This window comes from Bombus pascuorum, chromosome 5 (assembly GCF_905332965.1).
Source record: "Bombus pascuorum chromosome 5, iyBomPasc1.1, whole genome shotgun sequence".
Taxonomy (NCBI): Eukaryota; Metazoa; Arthropoda; class Insecta; order Hymenoptera; family Apidae; genus Bombus; species Bombus pascuorum.
The window spans coordinates 11,143,205-11,165,428 of NC_083492.1; the positions used below are offsets into that span (position 1 = coordinate 11,143,205).

At 34.4% G+C, this 22,224-nt stretch overlaps 4 protein-coding genes across 7 annotated transcripts; 1 reads left to right on the forward strand and 3 right to left on the reverse strand.

Moving 5' to 3' along the window:
* Positions 1–56: 56 nt before the first annotated feature.
* Positions 57–3,105, reverse strand: LOC132906729 (dihydrolipoyllysine-residue acetyltransferase component of pyruvate dehydrogenase complex, mitochondrial). The gene is made up of 6 exons (XM_060959182.1): positions 2,638–3,105; positions 2,115–2,269; positions 1,653–2,047; positions 1,226–1,593; positions 834–1,133; positions 57–761 (listed from the first exon to the last, which is right to left on the reverse strand). The coding sequence occupies exons 1-6, from the start codon at positions 2,757–2,759 to the stop codon at positions 632–634; spliced, it is 1,470 nt and encodes a 489-aa protein (XP_060815165.1). The 5' UTR covers positions 2,760–3,105; the 3' UTR covers positions 57–631.
* Positions 3,106–3,255: 150 nt separating this feature from the next.
* On the forward strand, positions 3,256–3,920 carry LOC132906745 (uncharacterized). The gene is made up of 3 exons (XM_060959213.1): positions 3,256–3,491; positions 3,552–3,639; positions 3,698–3,920. Exons 1-3 carry the CDS (start codon positions 3,332–3,334, stop codon positions 3,918–3,920), a joined length of 471 nt encoding a protein of 156 aa, XP_060815196.1. The 5' UTR covers positions 3,256–3,331.
* On the reverse strand, positions 3,630–9,431 carry LOC132906723 (integrin beta-nu). Of its 4 annotated transcripts, none has more exons than XM_060959169.1 (13): positions 9,037–9,431; positions 8,779–8,974; positions 8,429–8,670; positions 7,961–8,246; positions 7,737–7,901; positions 7,015–7,473; positions 6,630–6,792; positions 6,404–6,570; positions 5,648–5,820; positions 5,348–5,547; positions 5,169–5,281; positions 4,621–4,712; positions 3,630–4,544 (listed from the first exon to the last, which is right to left on the reverse strand). In XM_060959169.1, the coding sequence occupies exons 2-13, from the start codon at positions 8,932–8,934 to the stop codon at positions 4,400–4,402; spliced, it is 2,361 nt and encodes a 786-aa protein (XP_060815152.1). In that variant the 5' UTR covers positions 8,935–8,974; positions 9,037–9,431; the 3' UTR covers positions 3,630–4,399. The 4 variants fall into 4 exon arrangements, with proteins under 4 accessions (XP_060815152.1, XP_060815151.1, XP_060815150.1 ...); XM_060959168.1 differs by having other exon boundaries at positions 3,630–4,293; positions 4,378–4,544; positions 8,779–9,431; XM_060959167.1 differs by having other exon boundaries at positions 8,779–9,431.
* A 1,122-nt stretch (positions 9,432–10,553) lies between these two features.
* LOC132906739 (estradiol 17-beta-dehydrogenase 11-like) lies at positions 10,554–20,870 on the reverse strand. The gene is made up of 7 exons (XM_060959202.1): positions 20,427–20,870; positions 14,681–14,805; positions 14,264–14,374; positions 12,241–12,402; positions 12,068–12,150; positions 11,861–11,977; positions 10,554–11,701 (listed from the first exon to the last, which is right to left on the reverse strand). The coding sequence occupies exons 1-7, from the start codon at positions 20,653–20,655 to the stop codon at positions 11,506–11,508; spliced, it is 1,023 nt and encodes a 340-aa protein (XP_060815185.1). The 5' UTR covers positions 20,656–20,870; the 3' UTR covers positions 10,554–11,505.
* Positions 20,871–22,224: the final 1,354 nt, after the last annotated feature.

Below are 22,224 nucleotides of genomic sequence, written 5' to 3' on the forward strand. Positions count from 1 at the left end.
ATAATGTTATTTTAAGTATCCATAGATATAACACAAGCTTAAAAATAAAAATAACATTAAATTTGTAAGTTACAATTTATTAAATATGATATACATTTACGTATATTACTTACTATAAACATTTTGACACATTTTCTTTCACAATTTCCCCTAAGTTATAATTAAATTATTGCAATATATGGTGGCCATAATATTATTTCATAAATACACATATTTACACGTGACCACTAATATTGCTGGGGCAAAGATGTGGTTTTTACACCAATAATAAAGTAATGAGATTGTTATTTCATTTAATGATGAAATTAATCCTCAGTTTTTTACTTTATATTCAATGAAAAACCACATATATATAGTACATTAGGTAAAATATGATCTAATGGTATAGTGTTACCTTGAGTCCGCAAATATCGTTGTCCTAACGATGTTTTTACATAAAGGAAATACAATGCGACTTTGAAAAATTCGAATCTATCAAAAATTGATGGTTTACAAATGCGTAAAGTAACACAATTTTATATTGTACTATACACAAATGTACAGAATATTCTTGGTCACCTTCCTGAACATAACAATGTTTCTTTCGCACCTGTTGAAACTACCCCATTGAAATTCTCAGTGGCTAAATTTACTACAACAACATAGTTGTTGGATTTTCCATGAAGTTCTTAAAAGCTGTTAACCACTGCGCGCCTACTGCACCGTCTACGGTACGGTGATCACAACTGGCAGTGACAGACATAAATTGGGTGGTTGTAAATCTAAAATAAAATAAGTCACTAAAGAATAAAATGTAAAATATTACGTAAAAAAAGCTGGACAAACACACTTACCCTTTTTCATTCTTGGCGGGTATTAACCTGGTTTCAGTTGTGCCTACAGCTAAAATAATTGATTGAGGAGGGTTTATGATGGCAGAAAAATTTTTAATGCCAAACATTCCTAAATTTGATAAAGTGATAGTTCCTCCTTGGAACTCTTGCGGCTGCAATTTTCCTTCTCTCGCTTTTGTAGCTAATTCTTTTACATCCTTACTAATCTGAACTATACCCTTTGTGTCTGCACCAAAAACTATTGGTGTAATTAGACCACTTTCTGTACTGACTGCTACATTTACGTCAACATTATTGTATCTATATAAAAAGGAAAAGAAAGAGAAAATTTAATCCGTATGATTATAATCTCTGCTACTAATAGCAATTATTTATTACAACATATTACTTACTGTCTAATAACTTCTCCTAACCATGCACTGTTACCTTCAGGTACTTTTTTACAAGCCATAGCCATTCCCTTGATAATGATATCATTTACACTAAGCTTTATTTTTTCTTTTTCTAACATCTTGTTAAATTGTTCTCGCATTTCGAGAGCGGCGTCCATTTTTACATCTATTGATAAATAATAATGTGGAATTGTTTGTTTGCTTTCCAGTAAACGTTTTGCAATTATTGCGCGGATACTGGATACTGGAACATCCATCCCTTCTGTTGCAGCTGTTACTGTTGGTACTGTAGGATGAGCAGCCATAACTGGTGCACCTACTAAATCTTTGGATGTTATGGATCCATATAGTCCTGAACCTCTTAAACCCTTTAAGAAAGTAATAGAATTATTTAAAATTTTTTAATTTTATATGACCTAAAACTTACCTCCAAAGCAAGGCCTTTTTCGGCTGCAAGTCTTTTAGCCAATGGGCTAATATATATTCTCTCTCCTGATGCAGTAGGCAGTGGTTTTGGGGCAGAAGGTGCTGCAGGTGCTGGTGGCGTTACAGGGGATGGTGGGGGAGTAGATGGTGTAGGAACACTTGACGCAGGGACAGCTGACGCAGTAGTTGCTGGAGTATCGTCTTTAAAATCTTTGAAAGCAGCTACAGAACTTTCATCAGGGACAATTATACAAACTAATTTGCCTATAGCAACATTTTTTGTTCCTGCAGCTACTATAATTTTTGCCAGATAGCCTTCTTCTGGTGTTTCGAAACCCATCGTAGCTTTATCAGTTTCAATTTCAGCAAGTAGATCACCTTCATTCAACTTGTCACCTAAAATGATGATACAACATTAACAACTGTTAATGAGTTTATTATACATATGAATTATTTATATTACCTTCCTTTTTGTGCCAATTGACAATTGTGCCTGTTTCCATAGTAGGTGATAACGCAGGAAGCTGCACTTTAACATGATCTGGATAATCTGCATAATACCTTAACTGTTGTTTCCACGGAGTTACCGTAAAACGTAAGGTGTTATGAATTTGAATCCTAAGTATTGAATAAAAATGAGTAAATTTTTCTAAAAGAATGTAAAATTTTCCTTGAAATGTAAAAAAACAAATCTACGCTATTAAGCATACTGAATGAATAAGAGACTAATGCAAATCAAATATAACAAAATTGTTCTAAAATAGAGAAAAGCAAAAGAGGATTATGAAATCATTTGCATTTATGGCTTTGATTATCCTCATCAATAACAGGTGGAAATAATGCCATACTTGAAAACTTTTAAGTAGAATTGGAAAATAGAATGACTTTAAGATAACCTTAATTACAATCAATGAGATAAATTTTAATCAGAGGACGACAAAACTTAGAACAATAAGTTAAGATGGCAATAACGGAAAATGAAATACCTTTGTACATATTTTCTGTGAAGACATCGTATGATCACAGATCTTACGGTATTCGTCCGCACAGAACTTCGTAGTATTGCGTTTGCCAATTCATTACGTAGGCCTGTTGTCGTTCGTATCATATCTCGGATGATTCGTGGATCTTTTACTACCAGTTTTAGTAGAAAGTGTCAAGAAATTCGACGTTAATGATCTCTTACTTAGACACTCGGACAATGAACGTGTTCCAAGCGTGTCAATGATGTAGGGGTTATCGTTAAGCACAACCAGAGACAGACGATACAAATACCAAATTAGAGGTCGTTTGCAAGGTCACGTGGCTACAGATTTAAAGGTAGTTTTCACAAGCAGAAGATCATTTTTCGGAAATTATAGAATATGGAAAAAAAGTAAGAATAAAATAAGACACAAGACATACCGCTTCCTTGTTGGAAACAAAATGAAAATTTATGTCAAGGTTTTCTGGCTTATAACCAACCGTGTTATTGACAAAATAGGACGGGTGCTCTGATTCGTTAACTAGTATAGTCTGATTTGTGTTTAATTCAGCGCTACGACATTGGTGGCGATTAAAAGAACTTGATGTTTTTGTACTTATGTTTTTCTTTCATACTATAAATTATAATAATAATTTGTGTAAAAAGAAAACGTACAAAGAATTGGAAATTAAATTGCAAAGAGATTGTTTTCTAAAATGAAGAGACGAGGTGTCAGCAAAATGGCAAAGATAAATGAATTTGATATCGTAGATCAAAATGTACAATCGAAAGTGGGAAAATTTACATTTTGGAATGGAGATGTTTACGACGGAGAATATAAAATAAATTATGATCAATTACTTTTGCTTAAGCAAGGTAACATTTTGTGAGATATTGCCCACTTTTGAAACTCTGTCAATTGAATTGCTTGTGTAGGAAAAGGAACATATACTACTGATAATTTTGATACCTATCACGGAGAATGGAACAATGATACGTTTTCTAATGCCGATATTCATATTAAGTAATAAAGTCTATTTTACGATCTATAATTAAATAAAATCACATACAATTTACTTAAGGTATAATAACGACGCTCAGTATCGAGGTAGAATAGATCCGAACGGAACGATGGTCGGTTTAGGAACATACATATTTCCCGATGGGTCCTCGATTGAAGCTATATGGCACAATAATATACCATCTACAAATATTATTTACAGAGAACCTCTTGGATTTGCGTGGGTAGTCGAAGATATATCAGTAGATGTAAAAAGTATTTCTTTAAATCAAATATATCTATAAATTGAAGACCATAGGCTCAAACATGATAAGCGATTTAAAAATTAGTTTCATCAAAAATATCGATCGGCATAATATTAGATATATCTTTGATTGTTTACAAAATTTCATAAATTTATCTACTTTTACGCAGCTTATATTTTTGTGCCTAAGAACTTATTCCTCTTCTAACTACCTTACAATGATTTACCTGTAAGTATATGACGTCAAAAAATTGACAAAAATGCACTTTTCATCTTTTCCATGTGGCTGTCCGATTCTCTATCATAAAAGATTGAAAAAAATGTCAAATTCGAAAATTATTATACAAGACTCGGATTTGAATTAAAAACTTTCATATGTTGCAGTCCATCACGTTTTCCCCTGGAAACCATTTCTGGAATGATATATTGTCTGATGATAGTACCATGTGTTCTTCCAAATCTTTCGATCAAAGATCAATTGAATTGAATTAACCTACTTAATCGAAGAAATTTGATTTCTCAGTCCTCTTTGTACATCGAAGGAACTGAGTATCGGCTTATAGGCGATTTAAACAGAGGATTTTGGTTTAAACTAAATACAGTTTTCTGTTGCTCCTTCATGAACTTCTCATATTCCCTCTTGTCTTTTATGGATGCCCAACACCTGTGCACCCGATTTATAATCAATATTTGTCTCTAATAAATTGTAATTCAATTAATCTTTATCATATGGTTCTTACTTCCAAATTAGTAGAGAAGCGAGTCCGAGGCATACTGTTCCGATGATGATTACAGATGGGATGACTGCTCCGTGTACCAGAGTGTGACATTGCTAAATGTATCAATATAAATTTAAAAAAATAGGTATAACAATAATGGGTAACGTGGGTTTCATGCATTAATGGGGAATTTGAAACTGCAAAACTACACGGAATACACATAATATGCGGAAATATTGGATCACCCCATAAGTAATGCGGAATGATCACTGGTTTATAAAATTGGAATAGAAAACTTAATTGAACAGGATAACGAATTGTACGATATACGGGAAAATTCAACACTTAATAAATGCTAACAGGTCATTTTTTATTTTCATCTAGTATAAAAGAATCCACGACTGTTTTACTTATGGGATGACTTAATATATGTATACGTGCAAAATATCCTAAATATAATACTATCTATATTTAATAGGTAAAATGATTTCATACCTAAAATAATTATGTTGACAAAAATATGAATTTGCAAAGTATCCGCAGTAATAATTACAAATATGGATATATACCTTGTTACCAATTTTTAAGGTGACAACATTGTTTCTCTGAAACTCGTATACATAATGTATGAAACAGGTCGTTCTCTCCATTACTGTTTTCACGAAACAGTGGTGTCCGTTTCCTAAAATAAATAGTATGTTGGCTCGTTGACGTCATCATATTATTTACTCACGCTCTTTCAATTTACCTATGTCAACGGATTCCACTCTTTCAATGTTGTAAGTGATAATATTCGTTTGACAAAATTCGTTTGCCTTTTTCGGATCCTCGACAGTGGCGTTAACGCAACGATCATAAAGAACGCACAGGCCGCTACCGCCAGTGCTTATCGTTGATTCGCAATAAGTACCTCGATAATAGAAGCCGTCTGCTGCGGTAACGTTGCATCTGAACAACATTCGACATGTTTACGAAGAATGCAATAATTTAATATGAATTTTAAATATTCCAACGGAAGAAGATCTTTTCGCAAATAATAAATACGAACCGACATTCTCCACAGTCGCAGTATCCGTGACCAGCGCAAATTTCTTGACTTCCTGGTGCAATACAGAGTTCATTGGTTGATGGACACTGACAAGCGTTCCCTTCCCATCCTTCTATACATTGGCAAACACCACAATTGCAAGTACCCTTATTCGAGCATTCAATTCCATCCATCTATAAAAAGAAGATTAATTCCATCTTTAATCCTTTCAATGAAACGACAGGATTAGTTTTGGCCAAACAGAGTATGTTAGATATGATGTTAGATCTTTCCTTGTAAGTGCATTTGACGATCAATTGGAAATAGTATATCTGTTAAACAGTATTTTGCATTTGAAGTCCTGGCGCTTTACAGCACCACCCAACTAATTACGATACGAACATACTCTATGAGATGTCTTAAAATTTCGATAATAACATAGAAGAGAGTACCTATGTTACCTCACCATATGTTATCATAGCGAAATTACTTAGAATATTGACCTTAACGATACTTGATTAATCACGAATCTGTTAAACAGTATTTTGCAATAGTATACAAAGAATAGTTCTCATTAAATCTCAATAAATATAGAAGATACGATATAATAATAGAATAAATCGTCTGTTGAAAGTGTTACAAATTTTCCGAACAAACTGTACAATCCGAGTGTAGTACGCGATGGCTGTATGACAGTATGCAATTAAAGTATGTATATGTATATAAATATGACAGTATGTAAAAATAATATGTAATATGTAAATAATCCAGAATCACCTTATCACACGCAGAGCATTCACAAAATTCTCCTTTGTATTCATCATCGCAGAAACACTTTCCGCAAACACAGTCACCTCTCTCGGAACAAATTTTCGTTGAGTTGTCTCGGATACACTGCTGTACGTTATTTGACAGTGAACTTTCATCGCAATCACATGTTTCACCTGCGAATTTTACCAATATTAAACAACTCCATTGCAAAGGAGAAATCAAAGCTTCTTACCGGACCAACCAGAGTCGCATCTGCATAAACCGCATTCATACGTTCCGTGCTGACAATAAGTACTTCCGGTATCTTTGCAATTACAACCGCACAGAAACTCAACATCGATTATTATATTTGACAGTTGAGAAGCTAGTGCATCCTCGATCACAACCCTTTGTCTCTGACAAAAATATAAAGTCATGTTCTCATATAAGCCATTACGCCGTGGGACTGAATTCGCGATGTAAGTAAAGTCAAGGATACTCCGTGTCTCGAAATAAGAATATGGTTGGAAAATCAAAAATAAAAAATTTGCATCGAAAGCTTCATTTTCAATTCATAAACAGCATGCGTATAGATGATGTAAGTTTTATACGAGTTAATATTTATAGTTTATATGTACCCATAGGTCTTTATCCCTTGGACATTCTTTGTAAGACAGTACAATCTTGAAATCGTACACCTGTCCCTCCTTTATGTCATCGCATTCCAAAGTGTTCCACTCCGAAACGTTTCCTTTGCCGCAGTTGGAAAAATACTCCATTATCAACGGACTCGAAGAATTGTCGCGTAAGATCAATTTCGAGGTAATCTGATGATAAGCATTCTCAATGATATCCAGAATGTTCGAGCTGTCGCTGGTCAAAGTCGCGACGGTTGCTTTTTCTCTCAGCAACTTGACGATCTCTTCGTATTCGTTACGACGCTCTTCCGTCACGGCGAATATTACATTGATCTTATATTCCTGCAATAGTCTTGACAATTCTGCCAGCGAGGAATAGTCGAATTGCGCGGCTACAGAGTATTGTCCACGTTCATCGAGATGACATTTGAAGTCCTGGCGCTTTACAGCACCACCTAACTGATTACGATACGAACATACTCGTATGAGATGTCTTAAAATTTCGATAATAACATGGAAGAGAGTACCCATCATCGATCTCATTAATTCTCATATGCATATGTTATCATAGCGAAATTACTTAGAATATTGACCTTAACGATACTTGATTAATCACGAATCGATTTTATACATATTGAGGTGAATAAAGACAGTGAGACGTGCTCTTTTCTATGTATGTAATTACCGAAATCTCTGTTTATTAAATAATAACTTTTTCTTACCTTTCCATCGCCAGCGGTATGTAAGTGTCCATCGGTGGCCACTAAAATAATTTTTCGTGCCTGACGCGCCCAATTAACTTCATTGGTACAAACTATCGCCTGCACGAGTCCATCCATCGCTCCTTCCAAGTTGTCAACGTTTCCAGTAACTTGGCTATTATTTACCTGAAATTCAATCCATTTAATCCGTTCTGAGTTTAACTTTCTTGCAGATAATCTCGTACTTCTGTAATGAATCGCTGAATGTCACCAGTTAACTGTAAATGATGCCAATAAGAATAAATAGGAGAGCATTCAGTGTGCTCGCTCTTGCAAGGATTCTCCTCGTGTCCTGGGAAGATGTATGGCATCACAGGTTTGTCAGCGTAGCTACCGAAGCCTAGACGAAAGTTATTGGTGATGCTGCCAAACGTTTGACTCATATTCCACCCTAATCTGATCAAAGTTTCCTTGTCGTCCCTCATCGACCATGTTAAGTCCATTAGATAATACAAGTCTAGTGGATAATTTCTGAATCATTTTAAATCGTTAGGTTTAATGAATTTTCTATCGATACATTATCAACACCTATCAACATCTTCGTAATAAAAATAATTTTATACTGAGTAAATTGAAGTTATGTTTTGAAAGTTCAGGCTTGTTCACTTTGTTCGTGTTATTTCGGAAATGGGTTATCTGTTAAACGAACGTACTTGGCCAGCCGATAACGAATGGGAATTGTTATCTCGGAATGAGGTGGAATCATCACTTTTATTCGTTGCGGCCGCAATTGTATCGGTATTCGTTCCGGTTCCATATCCTGAAAATTCGAATCCTTGATAAACTTTATCGTCCCCGGAGAACTCGTACGAATTTCCTGTGGTAGGCAACCGAATTGTTTCAATTTTTCCGGTGAGTTGCATCGCGGCCTTCCAATTGTTGAATTCGTATAAGACTGAAAGTATATGTAAAAGAGAGAAAATTTAACGCGTACAACTGAAATTTCGTGTCTGAATGAAATAACTTCACCGATCCAATCGAAGAAGCATCTTGAGACATTTACCGAATCACTACACCAAGCACAAGAAGGACCGGCTTGCAGGCAATTATCACAAGTCTTCGCTGAAATGCACGATCTTAAAATTTCTCCTTCTAGAGTATTACACTCTGTCCATACGTAGCACAGGAAAATTACGAACAACAATTTACAGATTCTCATGTTTGTGGTCGACGACAGAATACGAAATTGAAGTTAACATCTAGCAATAATTCACGCTCTTTATCTTCGTCTTTCTAGAAGAAATTATCGGTTCATACTTACTAGAATATTCTTCTATTTCTTTCGTTACTTTCGCGATGATGGAAGCGAATGTTGGAGGTAACTCACGTAATCGGCACAACTAGAGTCTCAATGTAACATATTTACACTGTGATAACAAAATACGGCGTCAGCGAACAGTAGAAAGAAGGCAAAATTACGTCGATCAGATAGCGTTTCGTAGTAATAATAGCTTCATTTTATCTTGAAGATAAATCTATGCCAATTTTTTGCGATCAACGATAGGTATCGTAAGATCAACCAATATTGATTTATTAATCCCGTGGTTTTTCCTTTTAATGTAGTTTAGTGTTATACCACTCGTAATGAACTGCTGCCGAAGGATGAATATCTTTGTGACGCAAACATGTATGACTGGATGTAGGATAAGGTTGACATCGAGAGTGTTACTATTTCGCTGTAGATACATACAGCTCTAGTTGCGAGCTAACGTAGTCCAGTGTGTCATTACATGTGTTTGACAGACGATATCGATGCTCCTATTTGCAAGCTGCACTCAACGATTAGGAGAAAATATTTGACAAATTGAATAGCTGCGATCCATTTAGTCCAATGACCTACATTATACTTCCTGAAGAATAGCTAAACTTGTTCTTCGTTTCATCCGAAAAGAAAGCCGTTCATTCCGCAACGAATCGAAATTCCGCCACAAGCAGCTTATATAACGTTTACGTTACCTTTTCATTTTAATTTATTCGCAGTCATTGGTTATTTTTTCAAGGTGTTGAAATCACTGTAAAAGAAGCAGGTTTCAATGTCGACATCAATTTTAGACGAATTTACTTCTGTTTCACTGTTTCTACACGTTTAGTATTCATAGCAGATAGTACGTAGAAATTGTGTATGGGAAAAATAGTTTATCTGAATTATGATACGATAAGCGTGCTGCTGCGGGTATATTATTATCCTTAGAACCGAGATCAGAAAAATAATTTATTAATATTACAAAATAACGAAAATTTATTTATTGTTGTATTTTTTTCATCAATATTAGGCATCGATAATAAGACATAAATATAAAACGTGTAATTATTCTGTATCTTTAGAAAATATTTCCAGCTGTTGAGATAAATATATCGAGTACAGAAACGCGTTAATTTGCACGTTTGCAATGCGATGTTGCTGCAATGACACAGTTACTGAAAGCAATAAAAAACCACCATTATGTATACCGTTCCACTCATGAAACTATATAGTTATCAATTATTGATATGAGCGTCAAATTGCTTTTCCAAATGGTACATTTGACTTTTTTCAATTCACTATAACTTTTGTCAAGAACTGAATTACTAAGAGTAATATTCAGCAGTGAATTGTATATTTACGAAGATCGTGAAACTTTAGTGAAAGTCGGTCATTTTGCATTTTATGTTCTTTCATGTCTCTTTGCATCTATTTAGGTATAGGGATTTTTGAATAATTGGGTTGCTAAAAATTAAAAACGAACGAATTATCCAATTTGTAAAATTATTTAAACATTCGATATTCATAAATAATGCTGAAGAATAGAAATTGTGATTTTATTATAATGTTCGTTTATAAAACAATTATTTGTATATGAGGGCGGACATATGGCACTCTGTTTTTAAAACGATAGCGTACATACGATACATGAGTTGCGTTGGTTCAATAAATTTTATCTCAAAAATCGGTAGTTCAAATGGGCCAATGCGTAAGTACAAATGATACAATTTTTCCAACTTTATTTTTTCTATTTCACATTTGTAAATTGTTCCGTAATAACAGTCGACAGAATTAAAACACACGATTGATAAATATACTTGTTCGTTTTTGTAACCGAATTATCAATAAAAAATCTCAGGCTATTACACATGTTCATTATACCGTACAAACGAAATTTGAAAAATTATATCTATGTCATATCTATCAATCTTTCTTATCTAACAATTATTAGCGTTAAAATTGTAGACTTGTAATATTAGATTTGTGACCTTAGTATCGTACTATGACATTTTATTATTGTTCGAAACACTAAAATGATCCTTAACACCATATATATATAAATATATATATGTATGTATATATATTTATATATATATATATATATGTATGAAACTTTGTTGGTATTGTGCATTATTTCCCGAAAATCACAATACACTTACAATTATGAATAGAGAAATTCATGAAAGTCTCAGTGTCTTAAAAATCTTCACTTCAATTCGCTTCATTATTCTACAAGACTTGAAGCCGTGTCTTTGGAAAATGGTAATTCTACGACTTTTTCGTTTCGCGAAACTTATTTTAATTTTGTGAAAGAACGACTCGCCTTGGAAACAAGCTATTTTGATTGTACATTAAAACTTGTACAAAATGGGTTTTTCACCGTTGCAATAACATGGTTATTATCTTATATTTATTACAATGTTCCATGACTTCCACATACGTGTCATTTATTCTTTCGATATGAAACTTTATGAGACGACCAAATAATTATGGTTTCCTTTCGGAACTGGAAATACGTCTGGTCAATTGTTGATGAATAACCGTGGTGTCCGGATCTTTGGGCAACATAGTAGGAATAATTTCTTCTTCTTTCTTCGCAGGAGGAGGTGACGAGTCTGATGGGTGAATCTTATTTAAAAGTAGACCTCGTACGAGCATGTCCGCACATTCCCACGGAAATGCCCTAAAAATCGCAATAAAAATTAGCGAACAGTTAATATCCTCAGAGTAACGAAAAAGATATTTTTACTTTTTTTATTTTCCTATTTTTTATCATTTATCTTTTTCTCTTAGCTTTCTTTCATGAAACTTTTTAGCTTTATACTTCTATCGAATTATTTACCATTTCAGAATGAGGAAAATGCAAAGATAACCAGGTACTATAGCAACTTTTTCGTTGCATCTTATAGCGGAGATGATTCGATCCGCCACGTTGTTCGGCGTGAGCCTCGGCAAATATCTAAAATATACGGGGACAGGTATACTAAATTAAATATTTTACTCGTAAATTTTTATTTATATATGTAGATACGAGAAAAAAAGATTATACCTTGTTGAAACGTTATCAAACATACCGGTGCTTCGAATGAAAAATGGACATACCACCGTGCTATTAATCTTATATCCTTCAGCCTATAAAAAAAGAAAAGAAACAATAGCGTATTTGTTAAAATTAACTAAAAGGGAGCAATGACATTGATGTAAAAAAGGTAATAAACTTACAACTAGCTCCATATGAAGAGCTTCGTCGAATCCAATCGCCGCGAATTTCGAGGTGCAATAACTCACCAAATGTGACACTCCTATATGTCCAGCCATACTTGCAATGCTCACAATATGACCTCTGTTGTCTTCTATCATCGAAGGCAAGAACGCCTTTGTTGTCTTGAGAAAGAGAAGAAAAAAAGAATTATCATCTCTAATTGCCTTAAATCTATATCTATGCATTCATATGTCTGTTAATATTAAATTGCTTTATCACGGAACATTAAAATATCCTAACGCTAAATTATACGATTGTCTCGTTGTCTTTAGCGGTATGGGTCCCTCTATTTTCTTGGAAGAATAAAAAAGTTGTCAAAGAATGCCAAATACATTCAGTTACATTTACAGAAACATGCAATGTTCGCTTGTAATTTTACATGCTACTAACACAAGCAAATATAATTGTAGGACAAACTGTAATTTGTAAATACACTCTGACTACTTTACAAAATGAGGAAAGAGATAGAGTATCTAGCTAATCGAATTGCGAACGTTGGGAGCGGCAGCTTGGAAAACAATAATTGACGATACTTCTCAGGGATATGGCCGTGACATCGGATATTGCAAGAGACTCATTGACTTGTGCTCTTTACAATGCTGTTAACCTACTTCCCTATCTAGTCGTTAGTCTATCCTTCTTCCGTTATTCTTCCTCTGTTCGTCACTTTCGAAAGTAAAACCATCGGCGCGTAATCCGCGTATAACAAAGTTGGAGTATCGAGGCAAGGTTTTTGAGAAACACGTATACGCGGAGTTTATATGTAATTCCACGTGTCTTATCGAAGGAAACGTTTCGTTATGCCAATGAATCGACGAAATTGTGAAATGTGTGGTAATTCCAGGTGCAAGTACGCGTCGAAATTTTGCAATCGAGGCTGAAGATGTGATTACATCCGAGGTTTGAAGAAAAGGACTTTGAGATGTCTCGAACAGCGCGGTCGACAAACATTGTCCCTCTTTTATTCTTTCTTTTTTGTCTTATTATTATCAAGTGAACATCAAGATGGATATCCCCATTGGAACGAGCTTATGACGAAACGCGGCTCGTAAAATCGGTATTCTTCGACCGGACGCGCTATAATTTTCATTCTCCGTGCTCCGAATCGGCTAGCTCTTCTATCGACCGAACGTTCGTGTAAGTCGATGATGTCTCGACATGGATGGTGTCCCCCTGAACTTTCACTCTGTACCTTGTTACGTCGACCAACCTCCGGTGATTCGCGAAATTTATATTGCTGGAAAGAAACAGCTCTTCTTAAGACAGTCTGTGACGAACAATGTCGTCATAACCTTATCGAAGAAAATGTTTATGATTCGAAGACATCATCTTCGACGATTATAGTCGAATAGTCGAATGGAACAAGAATGTGATAAATGTAATTGCTTTTTCGACAGTGTGTTCGAGAATTACGTCAATGGGAGTTCGCATTGGAGAACTCAATGCTGTCTACGCATTTGGCAAGCATACTCCTCGCGTGTCGCAACTCTCAGACACGAGTATACTGGGACTGCACGGCCGACTGGCTGCATCTATCCGACCGGTTTTCTCACCTGACCCACAGCAATACTTCTAAACGGAGGGAATATCGGGCCTAGGAATGCCTCTCACTCGGGCTTTACGCTGCGAAAGGGAGAATTGTCTTTGACTTTAAACCGATGGATCTGTTACGAAATCCGATCATACAAAAGCCACATACGACAAGAGTGAGAAAATTTTGTGAAGTGCCACGTTCGTTTTGAGAGTTGGATCTTCTACAGAAATTAATACGACACGCGCACAATTTATCAATAAATTAAAAATACCGGTTCCACGTGTATTGCTTTAATTGCTTGATTAATCATAAATTCGTACGATAAGCTGCTCTCCATAGATGAAAACCTCGTTATAATTTCGTAATTTCCGACGCTTCTATTTTATCGCGAGATAAATTATAAGAGGAGAATTGAAATCAAAGATAATAAAATTGAGATAGAAACATACCCAAAAGTGGCTCATTACGTTAACTTCCATTGTTCTGATAATAAGGTTGTCCGGCGTGTCCAAAAGTCTATAGCCATTTCCTATACCTGCATTGTTTATCAGAATGGTTACCTATAAGATTTACATACGTAATCAATTGTCATAATCCGACTCTTCATTACTTAACAGGTTATGAAATCGAGCGATTTATGTCATAAAAATATCGCGAAAAGAAAAAGATGCGAATTGATGCGAATACGTATACATACACACACACGCGCGCAGTAATAGCAATTTCGGAACACCTCGTTTTCTTTAAATAAAATAATAACCATCGCATATTAATATTCTGATTAAGAGGTTTTTAAAGATTTTCCAAAGTCTTGGAACGTGTTTTCAAATTGAATGACATTGTGTTATCGATCACGCAATTCTCACCTTTCCAACTTCTTTCCTGACTTGCTCTGCTTTCTTGTAAATATCCTCCCGATCGCACAGGTCGCAAACATAACCATAACAGATACCACCTGCGGATTTCACCAGTTTGACAGTCTCCTCGATACCTAAAAATACGAAAGCAATCTCGTTAATAAATTAAATGGGCGAGAGTAAACTTTCCATGAGTGCTGAGTCCTCAAAATCAGAGATACAATCTTACTGATTAAGATGAAAATTGTATCAAAGAATCGTTGTAACTAGACTACGGATCTTTATACATTTATGGGAAATTTGAAGATGATTATATGAAATAACAATAGTACAGTGGAAACTCGATTAAAATATAAGAAAATAGTTAGATGGAATAGTCCTTTGCAAGGAGAGTTAGAAAACAAGAAGAGAAACTGAAAGAAATTGTTACATTTTTACTCGAAACTTTACATTCTCGTTTCATTTTAATATTTACGAAATAGTCCAAAATAAATAATTACAAATGAATACAAAATTATTCGATTATCGAAAAATTAATAAAAAAATAATAATTATGGCTCTACTGCGCTTTTCAATGTTGTTTATATTAGAATATTTTCGGTACGACTTTTTACATATTGTCCTTTTACATATTGTGTAATATGATTCAACTTAAACAATAATAAAATGCGATAAAAGATACAATTTCATCTTGGTAAACAAGCGCTTATGTAACTGTACACAAACTACCTGATGCGATCTACAATACCATAACATATTTTGAATGCTCCAATCTTGATGTATAAAAAGTTTTCAGGTTTCTCTTAGAAACTTTATAAAGTTCGGGTATTTCTGTATGCCCATTACAAGTCATCAGAGTGGACAAGTAAGGTCAACATAGCAACATCAAGCAGCAGTCTCTCGATTACTGTTTTTTTTCACTTGTTTCATAATATGGTATTTCATGCAAATGAAATCACTTACTACGTTTTTTATTCTGACGAAGGCTAGGAAGATTCAGGAGATCTGTAATTGCCGCTATAGCGCGCTAGAATATTCGCTAACAGTGAGAAACTAGCAAATACTAGGTCGACCGGTAGAACACCTGTTATCATTGGTTAATGTCGTGTCCGGGTCTTTCTAAATTCTTTTCAGATTTCAGGATTTAGATGATTCAACTTTATTAATAACTTGTTCGTGATATATGCCAAGGTGTAAATTCACAAAATGTAAGTTTAAATAAACTGTGATGTAAATAATTTCATTAACAGTTAACGCTACTAAATTAAAGAGAAAATATTATCATAAATATTAGGATATCCATTCTGGAAGACTAACTTTTTACATTGTTTAATATTTTACATTTTAAAATGCATATTCGAGTGTATTGTGGAATGGCATTTTTCCATTATACTTCTCCAGGAAAATATATAACGAATTATTTATGATAAACGTCTCAATATTTCACAAAAAGTAATAATTCAATTTATTTAGACTAATGTAGTGAATGAATTAGACTGGACCACTACAATTTTCAACCAAACGATTAAATAATTAGGAAATAAATGCATTTAGAAACATTCCATTTATGATAAACATCAGCAGATACCCTAATACTTAGCGTTGACGGTGTAATTTAACTTTCTTTTATTTCTCAATAAGTTTAAAAAATCTGGACATAGCAGTGAATTGTTTACCTAATCGAAAGAGCAGCTTTTCGCGGGTAGAAAGTCGAAACGTGTGGAGAGGCAGTTGTTTCGCTTCTTGACTAAGTGGTACGCGTGCTCACATAGAATATGAAAGATAATTGCAACACAAGGAATATCCTGTTTCTAGTTTATATTACATCCCATACGATTGTTCCGTTTTCTGGGCAAAGTCTACCGAATCAAAAATCCGATCGGTTCCCTAGTTATTTGCGGATAGAGATTGAAATCACGTGCGATTGGGCCACGCTCAATGTGATTACCAAACCGCGGTGTCTATTGGGGAAAAGTGGGCACCGATGTAGAAATCATGAGCGGGTGAACGAATCCAAAGGAACAGCCAAGAAAACCTGTATGGGAGAATACCGTAGCTGTAGCATGAAATTTCATATTTTTTCTCAACAATCAACCAGTTCGCCTGGGCCTTAAGTGTCGCGTCATATCGCTCTTTCTTGTTTTCTTGCGATCCGTTTGATCAACAACTTCAAAGTACAATTCACGATTTCTCATTTTCCGACGTTTATCTTCGCGTTTAAAAGTTCTCCGCCTGTTGAAACTCATGTAAATGACTGCGGATGCCGTTCGTTGCAAAACTTTAAATGACACTTTAGAAGTATCTATTTAAAAATATTATATTTTTAGATTTCAATAAGGACGAGTCTTTGTCTTTACTCTTTTAAGATGCAGCATGATAGAGATGGATATTATGCAATAGTTAGAGGATGATTTAATGAATAAACGCGTTACTATCGGAATGATCGACTCTATTCACCTAGGGTTTCGATTCTGACGACGCAAATGATAAATATAATCAAAAATATTTGTAAATAAATGCGGTCTTGCGACATCCAAACAAGTAGGACAATTTCCAATTAGTCATACTCAGAATATGCAAATACGTTATTACAAGTTTCCTCTGTTCATCAAAAGATAATTTGTTGCCGCAATTTCTTCCGTAACTCTGAGGTGGTATTACCAGGTACGCGCGTAAAAATCAATACTAGTTTTATGTTAAAAGCAAATAACATTTAGTCACTAATAAAACTTACTTTAAAATGCAAATAACGCCACAGTTAGAATTACTTCTACGACTACGACTAACTATGCTACAATAGTCACGATTACTTGCTCGTGCATCGCCGAATCGTCGTGCATGTAGATCTCACGACGCTCAATGCTTGACTTTTCTTGTAACCTGATCTGAGCGTGCGTTTATGGCGTGGGCAGAGATACGCGTGGCTTTCTTGCCTTTAGACGCGGTGACATCATCTTTTTACCCGAATGTGCAGAGATCGCGCATGTAATTCTTCACGTGTAGATTGCACTTGACCGCTTGACCGCTTGACCGATCTGCGTGTTTAGTCTGCGCGTACAAAAAAAATTCATTTGAGTTGCTGATGGAGCAACCCCGTCCAATGTATTGCATGAAAAATATGTAGTGTTGTTGGAATAAATAAGATGTTGTATAATGATATAATGCGAGGTAAATACCAGATAATAACATAATTATTTTCCAAGTTATTCCATTTTTTCTAAGATAATTTTCAAATAGAATCGAAATAAGATTCCTCTATCGTAATTGTTATTAAACGATTCAATCGTTTGTTAATACGTAAGTCATGTAAAAGACACTTTACCTGAAGACAATTTACCTGAAGTATTACTTGAGGTATTCGTCACGTAGGTTTTAAGAAAAGAAGGTGAAGACACGGAGGATTATGATTCACAGTGTTTCACTCAAGATCTGTGAAATTTTATGGAGGCAGTGAACAATGAAAATCAGCCGAAGATACGTTACATCATTGATTCGAGATCATTAACACGGTCGAATTTCAAAAGATTGTTCCGTATCCTGAAGTCATCGTCAGAATATAATAATCTTAGGTATGATTATTGCACAAGAGAATTTTCGTTCTGTCATTTTGTATTGAATTGCTTGTATTAATTTAAAAAATCGGAGGTTTAGATTTGTTATTTATCCAGATTTATATACGATATTCTTCGGATTATCCATTTATTTATAAGTTCCCATATTATGAAAATTTTCCCCTAATTTTTATATATTTTCATTTGTAAGCTAATCCTTCTAAGATCGAATATCTTGTAGTTTGTGAGAATAATTATTTTTTCATTAATTACTAATAATATAAATACATGTTTGATGTTTACCTGAAGAAACAACAAAACGCTAAAATGTAAGTCCAATTTTACCGGAAATAAATATGTTAAATTAAAAATTATAAAGAATTATCATGCGCATATATGAATGAATGTGCCATTACTTATAATTTTCATTCAATTCAACTTAACGTGGCACGATTAACAAATAATTAGTAATTATGATAATAAAAAATAATTGAGAAGAATAATAATTGAGGCTAAGAACTAAAAACCTAATGATATAATAAATGTCATGATAACAACTGTTATATAATTCACGTGCGTAAATATTGTTTATTTTAACGCTTATCGTGTGAATAATTGTTATACGTTGATGATTAATAGTTGCTTATACTAGAAGTAAAAAAATACGTAATAGCACTTATAATACATGGATTTTATAAGGCCAACATGATCATTAATTTAATTTCTGCAAATTTGAAATGCAGAATTTAATTTGGAAAGCTTCGTGGAAAATAGAAAGTGTTTCACATCGAGAGCCCTGGAACGTATCTTATCATAATCGTAATCTTTAATTAAACGAGATAAAAACTCGGATTACTCAATCGTTTCTAGTTCCGAAACTTCACACAAGTAACTAAATCATTCCATAAGCAAATACATGCTCCGTAATCTGAATGTTTCTAGTCATGATTCTACGAATAATGTAACGAGCGTAATATCTGATTAACGAATGTATACCAAAGTTAGCTAATATATACTATATATTTTCCTCCTAATTATTGTAATTTAGATTTGACACGACAATAATTATTCTCTCAGTTTGTCCAGTTTCTTTTCCAAGTTAGGACTTATTCACAGTATCCATCGTTACTTTTTAAACTTTTAACTATTTTAAGAACGAACAGATAAAAAAATGAAAAAAGAACAAAGAAATAAAAAGCATGGAGCTAATAGTAAAAAAATATAAAGTATAAATGAAAGGATAAGAAGGGAGTCGTATCTATTGTGTAAAATTCAGCAATGAATAAATCATAATCGTCATAATCGGAAAGACAAATGAGAAGGACAAAACCGATGGTTCTCAGCGATTTTTATATTCTAACAGGGATGGAAGCAAGGACGTAACGTGACGTTTGGAAATTAAGCACCGTGTGTGTTCGGTTCGATTGATTCGCGTTGGAAGTCCAGGCACGCTTCGAACGACCTTGAAATTTGGATGATCATCAAGAGACGAACGTGGTTCGTGTAATGTGCGACTATAATTATCTGGTCGACATTAACAAGGCGGCCTTTGTATTCTAGTCAAGGCCTAAACACTTCGTGGATAATCCGTTCGTGGATCGAACACTTTCGATTTCGATGACCCGAAGTGACGACGTTCCGTTTAATTGTCATGGAAGATATATGGGTAGACACGAATATATAGATCTCCTGAAACCTTTTCGTATAAGGTCGTGATGCATTGACAAATTTTAAATGCAACAAACAAGAAAAGCGAGACGAATCGTATATAATACCGCATTAAAGGTCATTGATGGTTGAGAATTAAATTATGAATACACGACTGCCTACGACCCTCGAAGAATATATTATCAAGAATGTACGTTATATTAAAATTGCGTAATAGGCGTTGTTAAGGAAGTAGTTATGTCACGTTAAGTTAGTCTCGCGCTTGCTGGTGATAACTCGTTGAAATCTATGTCTTAAACGGATTGGTGTAGTTAGATAGTTTTCTGTTTTATGTCACTGTCTATTTCTAGCATCGCTACGCGATCTATCTCATCGTCGGATATTTATTTAAGAATTTATTTCTTCAATTTGAAATTCCAGTAATAATCCCTGTCGTCGCTAAAACTGTTCTCAATTAATTCAACCTTGAAATTCGATAATCACAAAAACAGCTTAATTCTCTAATCAAATTTATTAATTTCGAAACAGGTACTTACCAGCCTTATTAACGTCCCAGATGACAACGATGGCGCCCAGATTAGCCAGCCTGAGGGTGACAAGCCTTCCCAAGACGCCACCACCCCCAGTCACCAAAGCAATCTCTCCAGCTATACTCTTCATCTTATACTTCTCCGGGATAAATAATCTGATGGTATTCTTGATGATGAATCCTACCGTGAGGATTAGGAAACCGATCACGTTTGCGACGTCGGCGAGAAAAGACATGATCGACACGTTTCTTTTGGCCAAATGTTTCAACTGTTTGGATTTGCTTCAACGTTTTATATGTACGCAAATCTTCTATGATTCGAAGAGGTCGAACGATCAGGATGTCATAGCTTGTCGCAATTCAGAGAATGTATTTATCACAGCTTGCGAGCAGAAAAACCGTTGTTGGAACTACGATTAAAAACTGGATAATGCTGAAGCGAATACCGTATCTAGTGCTCAGGATTTGTCTGAAAAACATAATTATTACCACTATGAAATAACAAATTAGGGACTTAAGATTGGTCGTACGAGTGAGATCAATAACATATAACAATATATTATATTTATCAAATATTCTGTATTCTTTTTCTGTCATTATGCGATTCGTTATATTTAATGATTACCGAACATATAAAAAGGATTTTAAACGAACAAATGGTTAATAACGTAATACGAATATTCTGATGAATGTACACAATATCGTGTTGTAATCGATCGAGGAATGAAAAATAAATGTAAAGAAATGATATTTGCAAGTTCATCGACCAGCTCCGTTAGCTACTCTAGTGGTATAGAAACTAGTTTACGCTTTCTCCAAAATTTCGTTTCACTTTCTTTTTGTTCTTGTAGGAAATAGGACATCCGAAGACGAGAAGAGCAACGTAAAGATTTGGAACGTTACCTAAACTTTGTTCTTTTTAACGAAATTAATACTTTGTTTCCTTGAACGTTTCAGAACAGAATATTCCGTTCGCTTTTCTATTACGCTATACAACTTCTACCAACGCAATTCACGATTTTTCCGGTAGTTGATGTTACGACGAACCACGAATATCCAGCATCGATTCGCTTTCTAATGAGACGCGAAATTCACTTTCGATTTTCAGCCATGTATTCCACTTACAGAAAGCTCGTAATTTTTCGGTTACTTTCAGCCACAAAAATCATCACGAATAAAATGATTTTTTTTTGTGTGTACGAAGTGAAACGGATGAAAACGAAGATTAAACGTTATAACTGTTTTCGAATATCTGAATTCGTTTCGTGGTATAGTATCTGTGTATTTGTTCGAATCGATGAAAGAGAAACAATATAATACGCATTACGTATAAACATTACAAGCATAAATCTTAAAAATCAGGAAACAGAACAAAAAGTACTTTTTAACTTGTTAAAAATAAATCTTAAATTTTTCCTGCGTGATATTAATTATGTAATATATTATTTTCTGGCTATTACTCGATACATATATCACTTGATATTATTCGACATTCTTGTACGTTATTTATGACAATATTTTACTTCTACAAAATTAAACGACAATGTTCTAATTTATACAAAATTAAATGGTAATGTTCTAACTAATATAAAAAGCTACATTGATGATTTAAACCATCAGCGAATTTCTGTGTCACGTTTCGTGTGTCAGAACACAGCATCAACGAGGTACAACGAAACCATAATAATAGTCGTGTACACGAAGCTTTTTATGACGATCTAATTTCCTTCGATTATTCGATCTACTTTACAACCGAATGATACTTTGATAGTTACGTCGGGCATTCTCGATCATCATTTTTTGAA

Bases quoted from the DNA above. Each gene is read 5' to 3' on its own strand.
- LOC132906739 (XM_060959202.1), bottom strand. From the start codon at position 20,655: ATGTCTTTTCTCGCCGACGTCGCAAACGTGATCGGTTTCCTAATCCTC. The intron at 11,978-12,067 runs GTATAATCTTTT...CGTATATTTTAG, and splicing joins TTTGATAACGTTTCAACAAG to ATATTTGCCGAGGCTCACGC. The intron at 11,702-11,860 runs GTAAATAATTCG...TGCGATTTTTAG, and splicing joins ATTTTCCTCATTCTGAAATG to GGCATTTCCGTGGGAATGTG.
- LOC132906745 (XM_060959213.1), top strand. From the start codon at position 3,332: ATGAAGAGACGAGGTGTCAGCAAAATGGCAAAGATAAATGAATTTGAT. The intron at 3,492-3,551 runs GTAACATTTTGT...TTGCTTGTGTAG, and splicing joins ATTACTTTTGCTTAAGCAAG to GAAAAGGAACATATACTACT. The intron at 3,640-3,697 runs GTAATAAAGTCT...AATTTACTTAAG, and splicing joins AATGCCGATATTCATATTAA to GTATAATAACGACGCTCAGT.
- LOC132906723 (XM_060959169.1), bottom strand. From the start codon at position 8,934: ATGAGAATCTGTAAATTGTTGTTCGTAATTTTCCTGTGCTACGTATGG. The intron at 4,713-5,168 runs GTATATATCCAT...TGATACATTTAG, and splicing joins CCTTAAAAATTGGTAACAAG to CAATGTCACACTCTGGTACA. The intron at 4,545-4,620 runs GTAAGAACCATA...TCGGGTGCACAG, and splicing joins GCTTCTCTACTAATTTGGAA to GTGTTGGGCATCCATAAAAG.
- LOC132906729 (XM_060959182.1), bottom strand. From the start codon at position 2,759: ATGATACGAACGACAACAGGCCTACGTAATGAATTGGCAAACGCAATA. The intron at 2,048-2,114 runs GTAATATAAATA...TCATCATTTTAG, and splicing joins CAATTGGCACAAAAAGGAAG to GTGACAAGTTGAATGAAGGT. The intron at 1,134-1,225 runs GTAAGTAATATG...CTTTTTATATAG, and splicing joins TTAGGAGAAGTTATTAGACA to ATACAATAATGTTGACGTAA.